The sequence below is a fragment of the Medicago sativa genome, chromosome 1, assembly GCF_051527215.1.
Source record: "Medicago sativa cultivar Bolivia chromosome 1, Bolivia_mono, whole genome shotgun sequence".
NCBI classification, from domain to species: domain Eukaryota; kingdom Viridiplantae; phylum Streptophyta; class Magnoliopsida; order Fabales; family Fabaceae; genus Medicago; species Medicago sativa.
In genome coordinates, this window is record NC_140749.1 from 77,628,933 (window position 1) to 77,651,535 (window position 22,603).

The window sequence follows — 22,603 nt, forward strand, 5'->3', positions numbered from 1 at the left end:
AAGCGTTTGAATGAGATGACACGAGTCTCTTTTAGCTTTAACAAAGGTCATGTGTTCGAATCTAGCTTTGGACGTGCAGCAGCGTTAGAATTCTTGTGGAGAGTTTGTCGTCCATTTAAGTCTTGCAAAGCTCGAGGGATTCGTCTCTACAGTTGTACAAACGGAAAATAACGAGTTTACATGAAGAAGAAAAAAACCTCAACAAACTACAATATATTTTAAATTTGTATCACGCTTATTTACCGAAATTATAATGACTCAAGTGATGACTCTTTGAGTTACAAAGTGTATTTATCATAAAATTCTAATGGTTTACTATTAAACAGGATTATGATGTACTTTTAAAATTTACAAGAGTGATAACAAATATGCACAGAGTTTAGTATGTTTTTTGTTTGGAAGTATTTAGCTTGACTTATAAAGCTATTAATCATAGCTTTAATATTAAAACAACTTTTACTCTGAAAGAAAGTTGGGCTAAATGTGTTCTTAGAAGTAGATGTATCAAATGGGTTGGTGTGGTCCTGTCTGAGAGGTCCGATTACATAAATGAGTCAGCTCAACTAAAGAAAACGGCAACAACAAAAAAAAGAAAGAAAAAAACAGAAGGAATTACTCTCTAGAGTAGAGGGTTCCAACTGCGTCCATCCTAAGAAGTTGCACGAGATCATCTAGAGGAGAGGCATGGTAGAGCAGCTTAGTATCCGAATTAGCACCAAGTTTTGCAAATTTGCACAGTGATTTTCCTCTTTAAGGGTGTGACAAACAATGATATTACTTTGCTCAATTAACATCTCGAATTAAGACAGCATAAACATGGTATCTCATTGGTGTCCCCTTAAGGAGATTAATACAATGCAAGGAGTCAGTATAGCAAACAAGCTCAATTATGTTCAAGCTTTTTGCCAAAATAAGCCCCTGGTAGATAGTGTAAAGCTCAGCATACAGGATGTCAGAAGAAACATTGATGCAGCCAGGAAAACTTGATAAATAGTATCATGAACTATTACGGATAATTCCACCAAAACCAGATCGTACGGGTGTACCCATGCAACTACCATCAACATCAAGAATGGCACAAGAATAATTATCATTATTCCATCTAATGAATCTATCAACCTGATCAATTTGAGAACTATTTTTGAAACAAAGATTGAAAGAATTTACCATACTGTGAATGTTGCAAGAGAGGCGACTGAGAGTCCAAGTCTCATTGTTGAGACACGTGAGATTTCGATGGCGCCAAGCCCACCAAACAGTGGCCGCAAAAATGAAAGAAATATGGCCTAAAGAACCCTCCTTTAACCAATGGCTCACCTCCATATCTAAAAAGAAATTCTCATCATGAAAACCCACACGGTGCCAAATAGATTTAGAGAAATTGCAGTCACAGATGCATGTAGAAAAGTCTCATCTTCAAGGCCACAACGAGAGCAAAGGGCCGAAGAGGCCATATTCCTGTTGTTGAGCAAAAAGAGAGTGGGCACGCCAACCAAAAGAGGAATTTTAGTTTTTTCGAAAGTTTTAATTTCCAAATCCAAGACCAAGTGGTGAAGGGTTGAACATTTGTAACCGTGTTAGTATGAGAAAACAGCCAGGCATAGCCACTTTTAGTAGTGTAGACATTGATTTAGTTGTTTATATATTTATTCACTCTTTATGTATTTTTTTTATATATTGCTAACTCACTAACATCTTTTTGCTAAAATATGATTGGATGAACATAAAAGTGTAAATGATTTTCACATTGACATTGAATATTAATTAAACTCTGGATTATTCATTCGATTGAATCAAATTAATAATTTATAAACTTTAGAATTTTAAAACTTTGAGCTAAATTCATCCATTTTTAATTTATTAAGATTGCTTATCCACTTAATCAATAAGTAATGCTATGAACACTCTCTTTTAAACACTCTTTGTAATACTCACTCTCTTATTGGTTTAAATCATTGCGGATCTATGCTTTGAAATTGAACCCAAACAAAGTGGTCGGACATACATTGATATCATTCAATAAAAGAGTGAGTATTAGAGAAAGCGTTGAAAAATGAGTGTTGCTAGCATTCCACTTAATCAATTAGTTTCATGAAGCTTTCAAGTATTCTATTTTTTTTCTTAAAAAAAAAAAGAATTATAACTTTTTAAAGTTAAATAAAAGTAGTAAAAGTAGCATGAAATGAAAATGAAATAAAAAAGAGAAGTAGTAAAAACTTGGGGTGTGTTTGTTTCAAGTAAATTTACCAAATTTATTCTCGGGAATAACATTTCTTGGAATATAAAGATGATAATGTTATTCTAAGGTATTTAGAAAAAATATGTTTGATTAGTTTTATAATATTCCTACGAACCATAAAAACGGTGCCATTTAGTATACACACTACACAAATTTGTGCATATGTACAAAGTTACTTTTTCAATGCACAAGTTTCTTGTACACCATTAGATCAATGAGTTAGTACCAATTTTATCATGGTCTACCTGTACTATATTTTTTCTTCACTCTTTATCATGTTGTCTTCAACCTCCAATGAGTGCTATTTTTCAGATCTCAGAATTTTACATTCACACACCACTAAACTATCATTTTTCACCCAAGTCAAAATCTTATGCCAGAAAATCTCACATCACTATAAACAGTAACAAATTAATTTCAAAAAATCTAATGGATTTATTACAATAATAACAAGCGTTACAGTTGCGCATCAATTCTTAGTTCTTTTTACACCATATATGTATCAATTTTTTACTCTATAAATCACATGAGAAGCTTCATATCTAGTAATGGAGCCGCGGCATCAAACTACCATGAAGGTTTATTCAATTGCTTCCTTTCCAACTTCTTCACCAAAAACCCTTTTGAGTGTGCTTCACAGGCTTCAGGACGACAAAATATTGTCAAAGCTTAACTTATTAGATTCACGTTGTTGCATCCATCACAGTTTTGATGAATCAGAATTATCTTAACTTCATCATTAGCAACTACACCATCAATGACTTCAACATCGTTGTTCAAACCAGCACAATCAAAATCAATAAAGTTTTAATTTTTATCACAACAAATGATGGGTCTCTTCAATTTCAAAAAAAAAAAAAAAACTTTTGACACTTTTAGAGCTGAATTTGAATTGGGATAAAATAACTGAATAAGGAAACGAGATTGAAAATTGACATCAGGATTAAGGGGGTGAGGTCTAATAAAGTGAAATAATTCCTGCTATTGGTTTGGTAGTGGTGGTGTTGATGGTGAAAAGAGGGAGATAGAAGAGTACTTGAGACAAAGTAAGAAATATATGGTGTGGGCAGCCTATAATAAAGATCAGTGTTCTTTTTAATCTAATGATTTAGAAAAAACTTTCCTTAACTTGTGTATGATACACAAATTTGTGCATTGTGTAGGCTAAATGCCACCCATAAAAACAGGGATTATAATAGGTGGCATTTAGCCTACACAATGCACAAATTTGTGTACCATACACAAATTATACTCAAGTTATTTTTCACCATTAGATTAAAGAGGAACATTGATCTTATTATAGTCTGTCTATACTATATATTTTTTCACTTTGTCTTCAACCTCCCACTTTTCACCCCACCACCACCAAACTCAACCGCTCCGGTGGCCACCTCCGCCACCACGACCTCTCCGTACATAACTTCTCCACAACTCCCACACTTCCGTCTAACCTTTCTTAATGCGCACCAATTCCATCTTCTATTACAACCTCACTGAACTACAAATCCACGATTTTCTCACTCTTCTTTGCTGGAGCAGAATTTCTGTCTCTGCCTTTCCCTCACCTCGTCGTCCGTCTCTGTAAGAGAAAATGAAAATTGACCCATTTTGATTAAACATTAAAAATGGGTTCAACAAATAAACATTAAAAATGTTAAACTTGTGAAGAAGAGTCGCAGAGAGATTGGCATTCCAGTTTTCTCCATTAACACGTTTGGATGTTTTGATTTTGGTCCAATTATCATTGTAATTGATTCATGAAGAAAGTGATTGTTTGGGAATTATCATGATCTAAGTCTCAAATTCAATTTATCAATTATGTGTGAAAAAATTCTTATGATCTGTTGTAAAAAATTCTTATGAATAACATGTTGTGAAAAAAAAAATCCTATCAGCACCATCTATTGTAAAATTCTTAGATCTGGAAAAATAATGCTCATGGAGGTTGAAGACAACATAACAGAGGATGAAAAAAAAAATATAGTATAGCTAGACCATGATAAAATCGGTACTCTTCATTGATCTAACGGTGGACAAAAAAGTTGTGCATTGAAAAAGTAACTTTATACATATACACAAATTTGTGCTTTGTGTATATTAAATGGCACCATTATGATAGGTAACTTCATATGAATTTATTCTCATCTTCATGGGAACTTTATTCTCATCTTCATGGGAACTTTATTCTCATTTTTTTTTTGAAATTTTTTTCTATTCCCAAGAACATTTTACACCTGAGAATAAAATTTAGTAAACTTGTAACAAATATGGGCATATGTGTTTTATCATTTTATTCCGATGAATCAACAAATATAACTTGAAACAAACACGTTCACATTAGAAATGAGAAGTGAACGCCATTATAAGGAAGGAACTCTGCCTCTAGGATTTTGAGATGTTCGGCTCATCTCCTTCAGATTACAAAGGGAGGGATGATAGAGAATAGAGAATTGAAGGGCGGGGAAGAGATAAAAGAAGAGAGAGGATAGAGAGTGAAGGAGATGATCTAGTCCAATTTTGAGTTCGGACATAAAAATACGAAGTTAGCTAAGTCTACTTCCATATGTTTTTAATTAATAATTCTCCCATATGCCTTTCTTATAAATAACCACTTATAAGAGGATATTTATGTAATATTTTATTTAAACAAAATAAACTTTTTTTTAGATAAAGATAAAGAAAAATAATCACAAAATCATTTTCACCTTCGTGTCAACATTGGATGGCGTATTCATGATGTGGTACAAAAGACCTTTTCTTTGCATGATGAATTACTATCCAAATTTTTGAATAGATCCACACTAATAGCTCATTGGAGCTCTCTCTCTCCGAATGGTACTCTCAAACTCAATGTCGATGGTAGTTTTCTAGAAAGCTATGGGTGCTTAGGTGTTGGTGGTGTTGTTCGTAACCATGATAGTGATCGAATAGTTGATTTTTCTCATTATGAAGTTGAAGGTGATGTGTTGGCTAAGTTGCATGCTATCCAGATGAGTCTTGATTTTTGTCATAACAAAGACTATCAACGTTATTATTGAGTATAATTGCTTGGAAACGGTTGCGCTATTATGTTCTTATGAAACAAAATATGTGTGCAGATTTTATGGCTAAGGAGAGACCACATTAAAGGTGCTATGTTTATTGGAACTGTCCCCATGTGACACAGAGTCTCTCATCCTGACAGATAAACTTGGAACTTAATTCCTGCTCTTTTTTTTTTTTTTGCCTCATTACTTGTTAAAAAGAAGAAGAAAAATTACATGCATATAAGATGAAAAAATATTTGCCTTTGTCATAAATATTTTTATGACAATTCTTCCAAAAAAAAAAATTATGACAAAGCTTCTTCCAAAAAGAAAAATCAACGTTAACGTTTTTTTTCCTGTGGTGGCTGAGGTTTGAACCCCAAACTTATACTCCCTCCGTTTCAAAATCTAAGCAAAATTCACTTTTTAGGTTCATTCATTTAATGATGTATGTGGTTCATAATATGGACCACATACATCATTAAATGAATGAACCTAAAAAGTGAATTTTGCTTACATTTTGAAAGGGAGGGAGTATATATTATGCTATGAAGCCCGGATACGTAGTAGGATACGGGTACGATACGATACGGGTACGCGAATACGCAAAATTTTTAAAATTTGGGATACGATACGGCTAAGATACATTAACAAGATATTTATTCTAAAATTTATATGCATGTAAAATACTTAAAAAAAACATTATTTACTCTTTAATACTATATAATCATAAAAGTCACAATTTACAAAAAATAATACATGTAATCAAAATAAAAAATGTAAAGTTTTCGTATAAATCATATTCTATTTTCATTCATATGTTAGGATATCAACAAATGTATCAATAGAAGAACTCAAAACAAAGTTTGTTTAATATTGATTGATTGAATTTCCTCTCTCTTGTTACTTTCATCACCAAAAACATAATTTTTAATTGGTTAATGGAAAAACAATTATAGTGATTCATATCTTAAATTGAATTATATACATATCCATCGAATTTTCACAACAGTCTTATTTTTTTACCATTCATTTTTTTTCTAGGATACGTCTCTAGGAAGTATCTTATAAGTATCTGTGTGTATCTGTCGAGTATCTTATAAGTATCCGATAAAATATATATTTTAAATTAAAATAAATAATTCCGATACTCCGTGGATACTCCGATACGTATCCGACACGGGTACGGCACCATTTTGGAGTATCCGGGCTTCATAGATATTATGCATTGTCCTTACCAATTGAGTTAAACTCATGAGGACAATCAGCGTAAATGTTTACACTCTTTTAAATAAATTCTAGGAGGGTTAAACATGGTTTGACCAAAAATTGAAATGTTTGGCTTTTATCAAAGCAAATCGATTCTAACTGTGATTTTTATTAGCTTATGCGATTCACTAAAATCAATTCTCAACTTTTCTAGCAAAACAATCTTCCACTAACAAGTGAATGTGAATGAGTTTTAGAAATACTCAACCATTAAATTTAATATTTTTCTATAAAACATTTATTTATATTTAAAATTTGGTATTCGACTTAAGAATCGATTAATTTAAAGGATTAATTTCATAATCTAATGGTGGGAGCTCAATAGAATCAGAGCTTTGTATGAACTAGCTCAATGCATAAATTGTTGACATCTAAAAGATTTAAACACAAGATGTAGAAAAGAACACACTCTTAAGTATTAAGCATTCACCATCAAATCAACTCACGGTTACAAAAACATTATCTTTTTACGAAATTATGAGTAAAATTAATTTGATTTGGTTAAAATTATAGACATGAGTAATATATATCTTTTATATTGTAATAAGTTATATTTATTTTTTTCAATAATACCAACAATATAACAAATATTTCCCATCCTTCAAAAAAAAAAAAAAACAATATTTGCTTGAAAAAAACAATATAACAAATATTTTTTTTTATCGACACAAAACAAAATATTGATCAAAACGGTGTATTTAAAGCACGACCGGTGCGTTGGCTTGAGATTATCCTCGTGTCTTTGTCTTCGTTACTGTGGATCGCTCGGTGCAACACACTCGCATAGCCTCCAGGCTGCATAAACGTTACTCTCCTTGTCTGTCATACTTCATAGCAAAATAGTCCTTCCACACACAGTACACGTCTCCCCTTTCCTTTCTTCACCATTGCATGGCCTATAACCATCAATTATGATCCTTTACTTTATTTTAATTTCTATCTAACATGAATTTAGCTAAAGCATAGTTTCTATAATTATGATTCAATTGCTAGGTTTTTCTTTTTAGGGTTCAATATGTTGTCTGTAATTGATTAATTTATGTTCTACAATTACCATTCAATATTTGCAGGATCATGGCAAATAGTAATTCAGCTAACAATGTGGTACCACAAAATCGTATGATTGAAGAGCAGTCTGAAGAAGTTAATCTGAAAATTGGATACAATCGTGGTAAGGTTTATATTTTTCACTATTGTATATGGTTGATGAGTTTTGAATAGGACTCTCTGGTTCTCAATTTGTTATGTTTTAGCTGCAGCTGTGTAAGATACTATTTGTTTAATACATGATATTGGTGAGTTTTGGTGATACAAGTTTTATCCGTGCAAAAGTACTATTGTTTGATACTAGTGAATTTTGGTGTTACAAATTTTATATTTTTCACTGCTGTATGTGTCTGCTGAGTTTTGGTATTATTGCAAAAGTTTATGTCGACCGGTCATTAATATTTACGAGTTGGAGATGTTTCATACATAAATACTTGTCACCGTCATTACAATATTAAGTATATATTAGAAGAGATTTTAGCACATACAAAGTGAAGATAGGAAAATAGGGTAATAAATAACTAAAAAATAAAATATCAAATAAACATGATATTATCAAATAAACAATAAAATATCTTATGTTCCCAAAATAACTAAAGAAACATGTTTATGTTTTATTGTTGTGATCTGAAGGGAAAAAGCCGAAGAAGGTAGCAGGGAACTGTGAACTTCCTTGGGACGTGCTTGATATCATCTCCAGAACATTAGATTTTGACGATCTCTTTCGGTTTGCATTTGTGTGCAAGAATTGGAGGGCTTTTCACTGGAGAAATTTTCTGGTATCGCAAGAACCGTTACTTCTTCAAGTTTCGTATAATCGTGGGGCATCATATTCCTTTATTAGCTTGCCCGAGCAAAAGATTTATTTCTTGAAGATGATGAACTTAAACGGCTATGTCTATGTTACGTCTTCTAGCGGATATTTTATCATGGCAGGATTTAATAATTCGTTTCTAGTAATCAATCCATTTACAAGAAGGATAAAGAAGGTAATCCCTCCCTCTACCTTTAAAGTTATTCCTGATTTCTTTCATAACCATGCCTTGCTTGCTTTTGGCAAATGCTCTGAAGAGCTTGCTTTTGGCAAATGCTCTGAAGAATTTGTCTTGGTGCTTTCATTCAAAAGTTCTAGGAGATTGCATGTCTACCAATCTCGAAATCGTGGTTGGGTTGCTTATTCGACAATGGGAAATCTAGGGAGGGTTGTTGACTTTATGGTTTTGCATAATATAATATATGTTGTCACTGACAAGGCCAACATAGGGGTACTCAGCTTGAATTCTGCAGATATTAAATTTCTAAAACTGAAGAGTATTCCCGACATAACTTCCTTGTACCTTAGATTGGTTAACTGTGATGAGCAACTTTTGGTGGTTGATTTATCGTGCAATAAAATGAGGAATGTATACAAGATAGACTTCTCAACCATGAGTTATGTCAAACTGGAAACTTTGGGCAACATTGCATTATTTTATGTTGGGAAGAGAAACTGTTACGCATTGAGCAGCCCTAATAGGTGGGGATATGAGAGCAACTCTGTGTATGTCATCAATATTCAAGATATACACAATGTAGTGTGTATTCAAAGGATGGTAAAAAACTGCAAAAATGTATTACGCTTCCGGCTCGTCATGGAACATTTTCTACCATGTTGGATTGGTGTTTGAGACATCTACAATATGAGGTAGATTACTCTCTAGTTGAGTAACTTGCATAATGTACACCACGTTACTTGTCGTCTTTGTGTAGGAAAAACTTGCAATGTTTTATAGTTTCAATATTAGGAAAGTATTGAGATTGAAGAAAGAATTGAATTCAGATGTGTATCAGAACTGAATGGGTTGGCCATTTGTAGTTTGTTTATTTTTGGTGTTTTTAATTTTTACTTTTACGGATAAAAATATATAAAAAATGCACTGTGCAAAATTTTGAAGCTAGTAGCAGTAGAGGCGGCTCTGCTCAGCTGTCTAGTATTAGAAATGGAAATTGAACGACATTTTTCTAATCATTCTAGGTAAGAAAGAAACTCTGCCTCTTGGATTTTGAGTTTGGATTAGGATCAGTGACAGCATGATTTGTTTTTACATTTAGATTATAGATTTTATGTTTATGGAAGCTAGCATTTTCTATATTGTCATATCAAATGTACAGATTTTGATTCTTTCTTTTTTTATTTTTTGGATTTTACGTACTGGGAAGGAGAGTATGATCATTTTAGCTGAGTTCTGTTGGCACTTATCTTACCTACTATATGTTGCAACTGCTGAAAAATAAGGTTTTAGGTGTATGCCGTAGTACCAATATCACATCACATCATATTAATATTCAACTCAGCAATTTAAAAAATGTGTGGATTCGTTCGTTTTTTTTTTGGGTCAAATCTCCTTATGGATTCTTATTTGAAGTTCAATTCAAATAAGGAACCATTCCTTGGTTATTATTTAAATGATATTTTTTGCTTGCTTTCTTTTGCGGATTTGAATATTGGCATTTGATCCCAAAAATAAACACAAACAAATGAAAAACAAAGAAAATTGTTATTTTTGAATTGGTGCCAAGAAAATTGATAACATTCAATATGAACCAATCTAATATGATATAATTGGCATAATTTGGAAGCTCTTGGGTCCTTCTTCAATGATAGGCTCCAACCTTGGAAATTTAGAAGAACACTTTTTAGGGGTTATGATGAGAGCAGGAGCCACCTCACCACAATTTTGAATGCCTCTCATTTCAACAACCTTCACCATCTTCCTTGCCATTTAATTAATCAATTTAATCACAAGTTGTAATCAACCAAACTAATCCTTATATTTTCCTTGACCTTCTTTTGATTAGAGATACTCAATCAACCTTCAAAAAAAGGATGATTAAAGTTGTTGTTAGGGTTGGCTCAAAGCAAAAGAGAGAAATGGTTTAGAGGGAATAGCAAAAATGGAACTATATACTACTATTTATATATTTCGGGGCAGTGAATATTTGGTTGGCAAAGCCATGAGAGTCATTGGTTGAAATTAGTGACAACTCATTAATTAGTGCTTGAATGTCTTTGTTTGGATTTAAATGGATTTCACAGCAATCACAACAGCAAAGCATTTTATGACCATTCTAGAAGCAGAGTAAAAATAGCAAAATGACGTGTACACTTTGACTTAAGGAAACATTCTAGATTAGGATATTATTAGTATTAAGAAAAAGTGCTAGAGTCACACCCTTTAACACAATCTATCACGGTTTATTAAATTGGATTTATTATACGCGTCGCCTTTACATATTAGCATTTGATTCACATTGCTTTCGATTCATTAGACAGTTTCCTTGTGTAACAAGGTATCTATAGAACTTAGAATTCTCTACTAGTTAGCCTACCATAGTTAGCTTGTGTAAATAACCATTGTATTCTCTTTTCTAATTAATTAAACGATCACATTTCATTCATCTTTTTCAATTCATAAGAATGATATTGTAAGCCATCATTTTTGTAATTGTGCTTTCAATGGGTTGTATTTACATGTAACATTTTATTCTAAAAGAATATTCAAGCAAGCTAATCTTCTACAATCTCATATCAAGTCTAATTTTTGCTTTCTGGTCATTTAAGTTCTTGAAGTACAAATGCAAGGAAACTGTAAATTTTATCTTGAGAACAATTTTTGAAGGTTCATTTGTTTAGTCCTGAATGTGAACTGATATTTTAAGACAGTTATAACATTATTTTCAAAATCGGTTTCAATTTTAAGAAAGTTAGTTTAAATGGTTCTAAACTTGTCAAACCAGTTTAGAACTGAATTGAGACTTAATTGAGCAGCATGCGGAGCTTTAAATTTTAGCTTGAGCACAGTTTGATGGTTCATTTGTTTAGTCCTGAATGTGAACTTCAGAATGTAGCATATGACAACAAAAAGTAGCTCTAATATTCTGAGCCAGTTGCGAAACTGTTTTCAAAATCTGATTCAGTTCTAAAACCTGTTTGAAATTTGTTTAAAACGATTTCTAGAACTAGTTTAAAACTCGTCTGGTTTGAGCTGACTCAACTAGTTTTGGTTCAGAGCCGCTTTTAAAATAAAGGTCTTGTTAACTTGTGCCCCAAGGACACATGTTAAGCAATTTAAAAGTAAAAATTTTAAATTGAAAAAATAATATTTTGATTTTTCAAAAGTTGAATGCACGACCATTAAGATAAATATTTCTACATTTAGCTCATTAACATGTGCCTCATGTTAGCATTCCTTAAAATAACCGTAATTTACGAAAACTTAACAGGTTTTGGTTGATAATACTAAACCACAATTCTAGTTTTGTTCAATTTGTTAAATCTAGTTATGTTCAATTTAGTTTGGTTTCAATAGAACAAGGAACTGCGTCTACTAAGGCATAGAGGAAAGTTACATGTGAATGTTTCCACACAATTGGTATGTTGAAAATATAATTTTCCCTCATGCTTTTGACATATGAACATCACTCTATTGCTATGGCTTTATTCAGCCTTTAGGAGTTCACAATATGCTAAATTAGATATTTATTAGAACTAGTACGGCTTCTTGTGCTGCTTGTAAATGTGCTTTGAGTTTGGAATATTCCTACATCACATCACACCTTATTTTCACTTCCATCATGTGCACTTGTCTTCTGAACTTTCCTCAAAATCATGTATTTAGAGATTTCTCTATGTAATTAATCTTGCCGAGAGAAAAAAAATGGGATGTCTGCTATGCTTGCAAATCATTCAAGTTCGTTAAGATCTTTTGACTCTTGAGTTGCTGCTAGGCTTTCATTTGCTTCCTTTATAAAAGATTCAATATTGATGAAGGGCGTATGTGTAGCTGGATCATTCCCTTGCTTCATTAGCTTTTTTCGACAAAAATGCAAACCACTTGCTATTAAATTTATACAACTAAAACAAGTACTATAGTTACGATTGTTATCAAATTAGTTTAGACCTTTCACCTCGAACTGTCCATTTTTCTTAATAATTAAGCTTTGCTAAAATATTTTTAATAGGTTATGTTTCAATTTAACATATATTCTGTATTGGCCTGATTTCAATTTAAATGTGTCTGCAACTTCTTTCTCCAAGTTAGGCATGTAGAAGAAGATACAAAGTACACATATATCCAAAAAAATGTATCATTTTGACATGAAAGCATCTGAAATTGAAACAAAATTAAAACAGATCGAGTAGATCCTTTAAGATGCTGATGTTGTCCTTAAGAATTGGGTTTCTTGCCTTTGATATTTCAAGATTGTCCTCAGCTTCAGGCTATGTTTATTTCTGTTGCGAATTCCTCCATTGGTTATAGTGTTTGGTGTCTAATATGGTTTTGTTTACCTCTTGGTTTGGTTTGGTTCCTATGGTGAGTGTAATATGGTGTGAACTAAAGAAGACATAAAAGTAAAGTATAAAAGGATAAATTTTGTAAAAGTACCTCTACCGGTATTTTATAGGCAAACATTACCTCTACAAGCCAAAACAATGTGGCTTACAGAGTTTAGCATTGCTATGCTAATTAAGCTGACAGTGCTTGATTTTTATTGTTGCTAAGGTATGCAGTGTCCCACGTTTGATTTGATCCTCCCTCTTTCTCGGTGTTTCTCGTTTCCTCCATCAACACAGTGTCGTCTCCTCATAACGTGTTTCCGTGCTAATAATTTTTTTATTAACGCAGAAAAATTCAATAACTCGCATTCCAGATATATAGCCTTCATTCAGCTGAGGAGAAGTTGTCTGACCTTAGATTCGACTATTTGCCGATTCCAATTAATAAGTTCTTTGTTTTAGGTGTAAATAGATGATAAAGTAACATCCAATACAATTTTAATCAGGATCAGATTGGATTCAAACACCTTTAATATTTGGGGATTACTATAAGTATTTGTTCATTGAAAAGGTTTTTGGGTTTGTTGTTGTTAAGGAAACTGCAACAGACATGGTGTGCATTGTCACGACCCAAAAACACCATCGTGACCGGCGCACGAACTAGAACATTCTAGCTCGGCAAGCCTGTTGATTCAACTAGACAAACTATAAAACAAACAATTTCAATTCGGTTTTCACTTAAAAAAATATTTACTGAAATTTCGACAATATTTCATCTGTAAATTCAACATTTCCAAGATATGAATCATGTCATATACTTATATTTTCATCAGAATCTCAAAGTGACATATCTAGATAATTGCACAACTCAAAACAAAACATTTCTAAACTACCAATAGCTGCAGATACATCGATCATTCAATTAATACACATAGGAAACATACCAAAAGAGTGACATTGATAGATCTTTAACCCTGCTAGAAGCTTTCTACGTGACTGACTTTGAATCTGTAAAAATATAAGAAAAGGGGTAAGTCACAAAGACTTAGTGAGAGACAACAACCACCACCAACTAGAAGGGAAACACACAAGAGCACGATTATTTTCATTTTTCAAAAATTTAATGTCAATTTACAAATCTAGTAACCGTATAAAATTCTAATAATCCGCAACCGTTTATACGCATGAAAATCCACACTTTGTAAATATATTTCCAATCAAATAGGTATACTTCCACGAAAAGTCCAACATCGTAAAAACATGAAGATAACATTACAAGCCTTTAAAAAATAAATTGCCGAAAATCAAAATAAAAGCCTTTAAAGAAATTATAGAAAACTCCATTTAGTGAAAATAAACAAAATGGGTGAATCGAGAACTAGCTCCATCTCGTTGATAGCCCTCTCCTCCTAATGGTGGCCTTTCCATAGGGGCGGCTCCATTTAACGGATAGCTCTTTTCTCTCGACTCAAAACAAAATGTTTTTAAAGAATAGTCAATTCAATTTAGTAAAAATAATCAAAATGGGTGAATCGAGAACTAGCTCCATCTCGTTGATAGCCCTCTCCTCCTAATGGTGGCCTTTCCATAGGGGCGGCTCCATCTAACGGATAGCTCTTTTCTCTCGACTCAAAACAAAGTGTGTAAAACATTTTCAATTAGGGAGTTTACCTCTCATTGATAGCCCTCTCCTCCTAATGGCGGCCTTTCCATAGGGGCGGCTCCATCTAATGGGGTAATTCTACCTAATTGAAATCACATACTAGGTGCACCTAGGTCGTCGTCATTATAACTGTAATTTTCAAAACACCATTCTTCAAATACATGTTTAAAATCATATTTCGCAACATCACAAAACTTATGTCAAAATACGTTCTTCAAGACTCAATTGAAAATCTACTACTTGTCATCATAAGTAAATCCAAATCCAAGTCGCGTACATATTAATATCGAATCCTTTCAAAAACGCATATTTCAAAACCATGTTTCACAACATATCAAAACTACTATGAAAATACATATAATCAAATTCTTCATTTTAATTCCGCTACTTTATAAATCACGAGTAATATCCAAATCCAAATAAAGCACATTTTAGTACCGAAAATCCCAAGAACATATATCTCAAAACCGTATTTTCCATATCTCAAACACATGTTATAATATATGCAACCAAATCTCCATTTCAGCCATTTGCCCAATAAATCATAGATAAATCCAAATAGAGACCATAATAATATCGATGATTTTAAACATGAGCATCTTTGAGGAGAAAATTTCAACGGGTGTGTTCCCCATTTTTATAAACACTTTAACATAGAAAATTATCAAAATATCAATAATATTAATAGTGAAAATATGCGATAATGATCGTTATCAACTCACAGTTATGACGAATCAACTAAGTTTGCTCTCTAACCACTCCTGAAGAAGCACCTAAAGCGTCCGGCGTCATATCTGAGCATCAATAATATTTTCTTATGAATTAGAAACTCATTCTACTACTTCACTAATTATAATTAACCATAAAATCCTCATAGTATATATTATAACCTCTAAATAATTTCTAAACAAACTAATCATGTCTAAATTAGCACTAATTGAATTATAAGTTGATAAAAATACCTCAAAGAGTCCCAATAGACAAGTTTTATGAGACAGATATTCTTCTCCTTCTTTGGAGCACTAACTCCAACTCCAAAACTTTACCCAAAATCACTTGTACCATGAAATAGCTTTGATTATATGTGCAATTTTTCTCATGGGGTTTGATTTGGTGATGGAATTTGGTGGTTTGTGAAAAGAAGAAAAACTGAAAAAAAATGAGGAGAGGTGGAACCGAGAAGAAGCTGGGAGTTTCGGGAGTTTGAGAGAAAAGAATGGGAAAGTGTATGTGTCATGTGTGTGTTTTGTTTTAATATCATTTAACTATATATATAATTATTTATTTATTTTATTTCTTTTCAAAACTGAAATGGTATGTTTCATGCATGAGGTTTGTTAGCTTGAACGAGGAACAACATTTTTGGTTTTTTTGGAAGTGAAGGTTCACTTCATTGAACTCTGCAAAAACAAAGGGCAATTCCGTCAAAATAAAGAGAAACGACGCTGCACCATATAAATCATGTAACCCTGTTTATTCTCTCACCATTTCATTTTCTCTACCGGCTCTAGGGTTTCTGAGTAACTTCATTCAAGGTAAATTTCTTTCGCACAATTTAGGGTACGATTTAGTTTCTATTTGATGTGTTCTTATTAGATTAGATATTTTGTTCGTTTATTTTCTGCTTTTTCTTTTTGTTTCCGTATTCAATCATGATAATAATGTTTGTGTTTATCATAATTATGCTTAAGTTTCTGCTTTTCCTTTTGATTCGTTGGATGTTTGTTTACGTGTCTGAATCGGCAGTTTTTATTTGTTGTGAATTTATGTTCTTTTTCAGCATCGTTCTATTTTTTTAGTGTGTTAATCGTTTATGTTTTTGAATTATGCTGTAACCTATTATTATATTTATACATGTCATAATGACGACGAAGAAGTTCTGTTTGAATGTGTTTGTCATCCATCTGTTGAAACACTCAATTTCATGCCCGATTTATTCTGTATTGTTGTGATAGCGCCAAACCGCAAGTGCACGGCCTATCGAAGTAATAGTAGTAAGAAGAGTATCGTTCCGCTAGGGAGTTGTTTAATTCAATTAACTTTAAAAGAATGATCAGAGGAGGAGAAAGTTTAGTAAAAGGAGGTTTTGATTGCTGAAGATAAATACAATAATAATAAAGGAGCCTTGGGATTATTGGTTTGTCATAATAACAAATCTTTCACTAGACAAGACTTTAACTTCTAATTCCATGGTTTACACCGTAATTTCTTAAGACCGGTTTCCCTTTAGCCCCTCACCTTTCCGATGAAAGTCCGGTGAAAGTTTACTTCTAGTAACCAAGCCTATTTCGCTGACTTGATTACAGGATTGAAACCACATATGTCTCAATAATTGCAAGGACTATTTCACTGTCTTGCAATTATTGTCTAGATTCACTTGTTCCAACATCAAACCTCCGCTCTCGCTTTATGAATTGATGTTTGGGATGATGGATTAACAATTATCAAACCCTCCGCTTTCGCTTCCACAGTTTGATAATTGTTAATTCATGTTAAAACGGTGAATCCAAATTAGAAATTACGGCTACATAGAATTAGGGCTAAAGCTTGGTTCGTTAGGATTATGTCATTAGACTTCCCAACAATCCCAAGACAAAGAAGTCTACTCACTCATGATCATCGTAGACATGGGGGAAGAAGAGAGAAGACAATAAAATAAATTGCGAAGGAAGGTAAATAAAATAAAAGACTTTATTGAAATAATACTTGAAATATTGTAAGGAAAAGTAAGGTGAATGTTTATGGTGGAGAGCTACTCTATTTATAGCTTTACAATCGACTTAGAAACTAAGCAACTAAAAGGGCAAAACAGTAAAGCTGCAACAGGGTAACTTGGGCTTGAAGAAAAGCAGCAAAAGTTGGCCTGGAGGGTGGCACGGCCGTGCCACATGTTGGCACTGGCCGTGCCAAGGTTCTGACTTGGTGGGAACATATTTTTGTCCTGTATCTTCGTATTTCTGCACCGTATTTGCTCCAGTCCTCTTTCTTTTGCTCCAAGACACCTTCCACCATATATTCGTTCCTAAAATATAATAAAAAGCAATTTAAAGTAAAATATTCTAAAAGGAAATAAAATGCAATAAAATAAAACTAAATCTTTGATAAAACTAAACTAAATAATGCCATAAAACAGACTAATTAATGACTCATCATGTTGTCGTTCATTTTTGACTTGTCGGAATGTTATTGTGTTGTTGCTATATAAGTATTTTTTTTTACCATTGAATGAATACTGGGATATATATATATAGTAGTTATAATGTCTTGTTTTCTGTGTTGAATGGACAGATCTGTTTGTGATTTCAAGTTCAAGGACTAATGGGTAATGATGAAAAGGTTCATATTAACATCGTATTTCTTGGTCATGTCGACTCTGGGAAGTCAACCACTGCTGGTCATTTGATCTACAAGCTTGGCGGTATTAAAAAGGATGTCATCGAGAGATTTGAGAAAGAAGCTGCTGAGATAAACAAGCGTTCATTCAAGTATGCTTGGGTACTTGACAAGCTCAAGGCTGAGCGTGAAAGAGGTATCACAATTGATATTTCCATGTCCAAGTTTGAGACAACCAAATACCACTGCACTCTCATTGACGCCCCTGGACACAGAGATTTCATCAAGAACATGTTAACCGGCACGTCCCTAGCTGACTGTGCTGTTCTCATCATTGATTCCACAACTGGTAGTTTTGAGACTGGTATGGAAGGTCAGACCGGTGAACATGCTCTTCTTGCCTATGCTCTTGGTGTGAATCAAATGATCTGCTGCTGCAACAAGGTATTTATTTATATTTCCATCCCCTTTAAAGTTGTATTTGTTTATTTTTATTTATAGTTCATTTATATTAAGTACTAATTATCATCTATCTTGACAGATGGATGCAACTACACCCAAATACTCTAAGGGTAGGTATGAAGAAATTGTGAAGAATATCTCTCCCTTTTTGAGGAAGGTTGGCTATAACCCATCTGAAATTCCATTTGTTCCCATATCTGGTTTTGTTGGAGAAAACATCATTGAGCGCTCTACTAACCTTAACTGGTACAAAGGTCCCACCCTTTTTGAAGTTATCGACCAAATCAAAGAACCGAAGAGGCCATCAGATAAGCCTCTCCGATTACCAATCCAGTCTGTTTACATGATTGGAGGAATTGGAGTCGTGCCTGTTGGTCGTGTTATGACTGGTGTCTTGAAACCAGGAATGACGGTGACTTTTGCCCCAACTGGGGTGCAAACTGAAGTGAGGTCTGTGGAGATGCATCACGAAGGTCTCATCGAGGCCCTTCCTGGTGACATTGTGGGATTCAATGTTCAGAACATGTCTGTTAAGGATCTCAAGCAAGGCTATGTTGCCTCAAACTCCAACGATGATCCAGCCATGGAAGCCGTTAAATTTACTTCTCATGTTATTGTCTTTAATCACCCTGATGGCAAAATTCCACTTGGCTATACACCTGTTGTTGACTGCCACACCTCCCACATTCCTGTCAGGTTCGATAGGTTTGTTAACAAACTTGACAGGCGTTGTAATTTTGTGCTTGAGCAGGAGCCCAAATTCTTGGAGAATGGTGATGGGGGGGTTGTTGAAATGATTCCAACCAAGCCCATGGTGGTAGAGCCTTATTCAAAATATCCTTCACTTGCTCGTTTTACAGTCAGAGACACGCGTCAAACTGTCGCTGTTGGATTCATCAAGGATGTGACGAAGAAAGCGAAGACGTATCAGGATGTGACCCTGAAGAATGGTGATTCTGGGGCTGTTGATATGATTCCCACCAAGCCCATCGTGGTAGAAGCTCGCCATAACTATCATCATTCACTCCCACGTTTTACTGTCAGAGGCATGCGTCCAACTGTGCCTCAAACTGTGCCCGTTGGATTTGTCAAGGATAGGTTGAAGAAAAGGAAGGAGAATCAGGATGTGATCTTGAAGAATGGTGATGCTAAGGCTGCTAAGATGATTCCCACCATGGCCATGGTGGCGTGTCAAACTGTGCCTGTTAGAGGCATCAAGGATGGGACGAAAGAGAAGGATCAGGATGCAGGAGGCAGTAAGTCAGCATCGAAGAAAAAGAAGGGGATTGAAGAAGTGAATTTTACTGGATTATCTATCTAGGCAAGTCTATTGTCGTTATTACACAAAAAATGGACTTTGATCCAAAGTATGTCTATTTCTGGTCTAGTCTAGTAAACTTACTTCGCAGCTTTTGTTCCCAGAACTGACTTCTAGATCGACGGTGGCAGGACCGTTTCTTTTTTGTTTGTATGCTATGAATATTATGTCTAGTGTGAATACTTGGATTATGTAAGCAGCAAGTTTATGGACCTGGTGATTATCTTTTGAATATTAACTACCTATCTGTGTGTTTATTCCTTGACGAAAAAAAACTACGCATATTTTTAATGTATTGAGGATTATAATTGATCAATAATATTCTTTCTTTCAAAAAAAAAAAAATATTCACATCATATTAATATTCAAATCAGCAATTTACAAAATGTGTGGATTGTTTCTTTTTTTTTTTTGGGTCAAATCTTATGGATTCTTATTTGAAGTTCAATTCAAATAAGGAACCATTCCTTGGTTATTATTTAAATGATATTTTTTGCTTGCTTTCTTTTGCGGATTTGAATATTGGCATTTGATCCCAAAAATAAACACAAACAAATGAAAAACAAAGAAAATTGTTATTTTTGAATTGGTGCCAAGAAAATTGATAACATTCAATATGAACCAATCTAATATGATATAATTAGTAATTATTCATCCTCTTGGTTTGCAAAAGCACTTATACATATCCGTAATAATATCTTAATTTAAGGCACCGACATATCTGTACAACAAGAAGTATGAGACACAAGAAATGAAAGCGGGAACAAGAAACAACATTCTCTTTGGCATAATTTGGAAGCTCTTGGGTCCTTCTTCAATGATAGGCTCCAACCTTGGAAGTTTAGAAGAACACTTTTTAGGGGTTATGATGAGAGCAGGAGCTGTCACCACAATTTTGAATGCCTCTCATTTCAACAACCTTCACCATCTTCCTTGCCATTTAATTAATCAATTTAATCACAAGTTGTAATCAACCAAACTAATCCTTATATTTTCCTTGACCTTCTTTTGATCAGAGATACTCAATCAACCTTCAAAAAAAGGATGATTGAATTTGTTGTTAGGGTTGGCTCAAAGCAAAAGAGAGAAATGGTTTAGAGGGAATAGCAAAAATGGAACCATATACTACTATTTATATATTTTGGGGCAGTGAATATTTGGTTGGCAAAGCCATGAGAGTCATTGGTTGAAATTAGTGACAACTCATTAATTAGTGCTTGAATGTCTTTGTTTGGATTTAAATGGATTTCACAGCAATCACAACAGCAAAGCATTTTATGACCATTCTAGAAGCAGAGTAAAAATAGCAAAATGACGTGTACACTTTGACTTAAGGAAACATTCTAGATTAGGATATTATTAGTATTAAGAAAAAGTGCTAGAGTCACACCCTTTAACACAATCTATCACGGTTTATTAAATTGGATTTATTATACGCGTCGCCTTTACATATTAGCATTTGATTCACATTGCTTTCGATTCATTAGACAGTTTCCTTGTGTAACAAGGTATCTATAGAACTTAGAATTCTCTACTAGTTAGCCTACCATAGTTAGCTTGTGTAAATAACCATTGTATTCTCTTTTCTAATTAATTAAACGATCACATTTCATTCATCTTTTTCAATTCATAAGAATGATATTGTAAGCCATCATTTTTGTAATTGTGCTTTCAATGGGTTGTATTTACATGTAACATTTTATTCTAAAAGAATATTCAAGCAAGCTAATCTTCTATAATCTCATATCAAGTCTAATTTTTGCTTTCTGGTCATTTAAGTTCTTGAAGTACAAATGCAAGGAAACTTTAAATTTTATCTTGAGAACAATTTTTGAAGGTTCATTTGTTTAGTCCTGAATGTGAACTGATATTTTAAGACAGTTATAACATTATATTCAAAATCGTTTTCAATTTTAAGAAAGTTAGTTTAAATGGTTCTAAACTTGTCAAACCAGTTTAGAACTGAATTGAGACTTAATTGAGCAGCATGCGGAGCTTTAAATTTTAGCTTGAGCACAGTTTGATGGTTCATTTATTTAGTCCTGAATGTGAACTTCAGAATGTAGCATATGACAACAAAAAGTAGCTCTAATATTCTGAGCCAGTTGCGAAACTGTTTTCAAAATCTGATTCAGTTCTAAAACCTGTTTGAAATTTGTTTAAAACGATTTCTAGAACTAGTTTAAAACTCGTCTGGTTTGAGCTGACTCAACTAGTTTTGGTTCAGAGCCGCTTTTAAAATAAAGGTCTTGTTAACTTGTGCCCCAAGGACACATGTCAAGCAATTTAAAAGTAAAAATTTTAAATTGAAAAAATAATATTTTGATTTTTCAAAAGTTGAATGCACGACCATTAAGATAAATATTTCTACATTTAGCTCATTAACATGTGCCTCATGTTAGCATTCCTTAAAATAACCGTAATTTACGAAAACTTAACAAGTTTTGGTTGATAATACTAAACCACAATTCTAGTTTTGTTCAATTTGTTAATTCTAGTTATGTTCAATTTAGTTTGGTTTCAATAGAACAAGGAACTGCGTCTACTAAGGCATAGAGGAAAGTTACATGTGAATGTTTCCACACAATTGGTATGTTGAAAATATAATTTTCCCTCATGCTTTTGACATATGAACATCACTCTATTGCTATGGCTTTATTCAGCCTTTAGGAGTTCACAATATGCTAAATTAGATATTTATTAGAACTAGTACGGCTTCTTGTGCTGCTTGTAAATGTGCTTTGAGTTTGGAATATTCCTACATCACATCACACCTTATTTTCACTTCCATCATGTGCACTTGTCTTCTGAACTTTCCTCAAAATCATGTATTTAGAGATTTCTCTATGTAATTAATCTTGCCGAGAGAAAAAAAATGGGATGTCTGCTATGCTTGCAAATCATTCAAGTTCGTTAAGATCTTTTGACT

At 33.4% G+C, this 22,603-nt stretch overlaps 1 protein-coding gene, 1 long non-coding RNA gene and 1 pseudogene across 3 annotated transcripts; 2 read left to right on the plus strand and 1 right to left on the minus strand.

Moving 5' to 3' along the window:
* Nucleotides 1–7,241: 7,241 nt before the first annotated feature.
* Nucleotides 7,242–9,453, plus strand: LOC146957679 (uncharacterized; annotated as a pseudogene). Its single transcript, XR_015023713.1, has 3 exons — nt 7,242–7,391; nt 7,605–7,705; nt 8,215–9,453. The product of XR_015023713.1 is annotated as an uncharacterized LOC146957679 (transcript).
* A 2,474-nt stretch (nt 9,454–11,927) lies between these two features.
* On the minus strand, nt 11,928–15,802 carry LOC146957680 (uncharacterized). The gene is made up of 3 exons (XR_015023724.1): nt 15,524–15,802; nt 15,284–15,355; nt 11,928–13,906 (listed from the first exon to the last, which is right to left on the minus strand). It is a non-coding gene; the product is annotated as an uncharacterized LOC146957680 (long non-coding RNA).
* A 91-nt stretch (nt 15,803–15,893) lies between these two features.
* On the plus strand, nt 15,894–19,931 carry LOC146957681 (elongation factor 1-alpha-like). Its single transcript, XM_085738123.1, has 3 exons — nt 15,894–16,096; nt 17,850–18,338; nt 18,436–19,931. Exons 2-3 carry the CDS (start codon nt 17,880–17,882, stop codon nt 19,675–19,677), a joined length of 1,701 nt encoding a protein of 566 aa, XP_085594249.1. The 5' UTR covers nt 15,894–16,096; nt 17,850–17,879; the 3' UTR covers nt 19,678–19,931.
* Nucleotides 19,932–22,603: the final 2,672 nt, after the last annotated feature.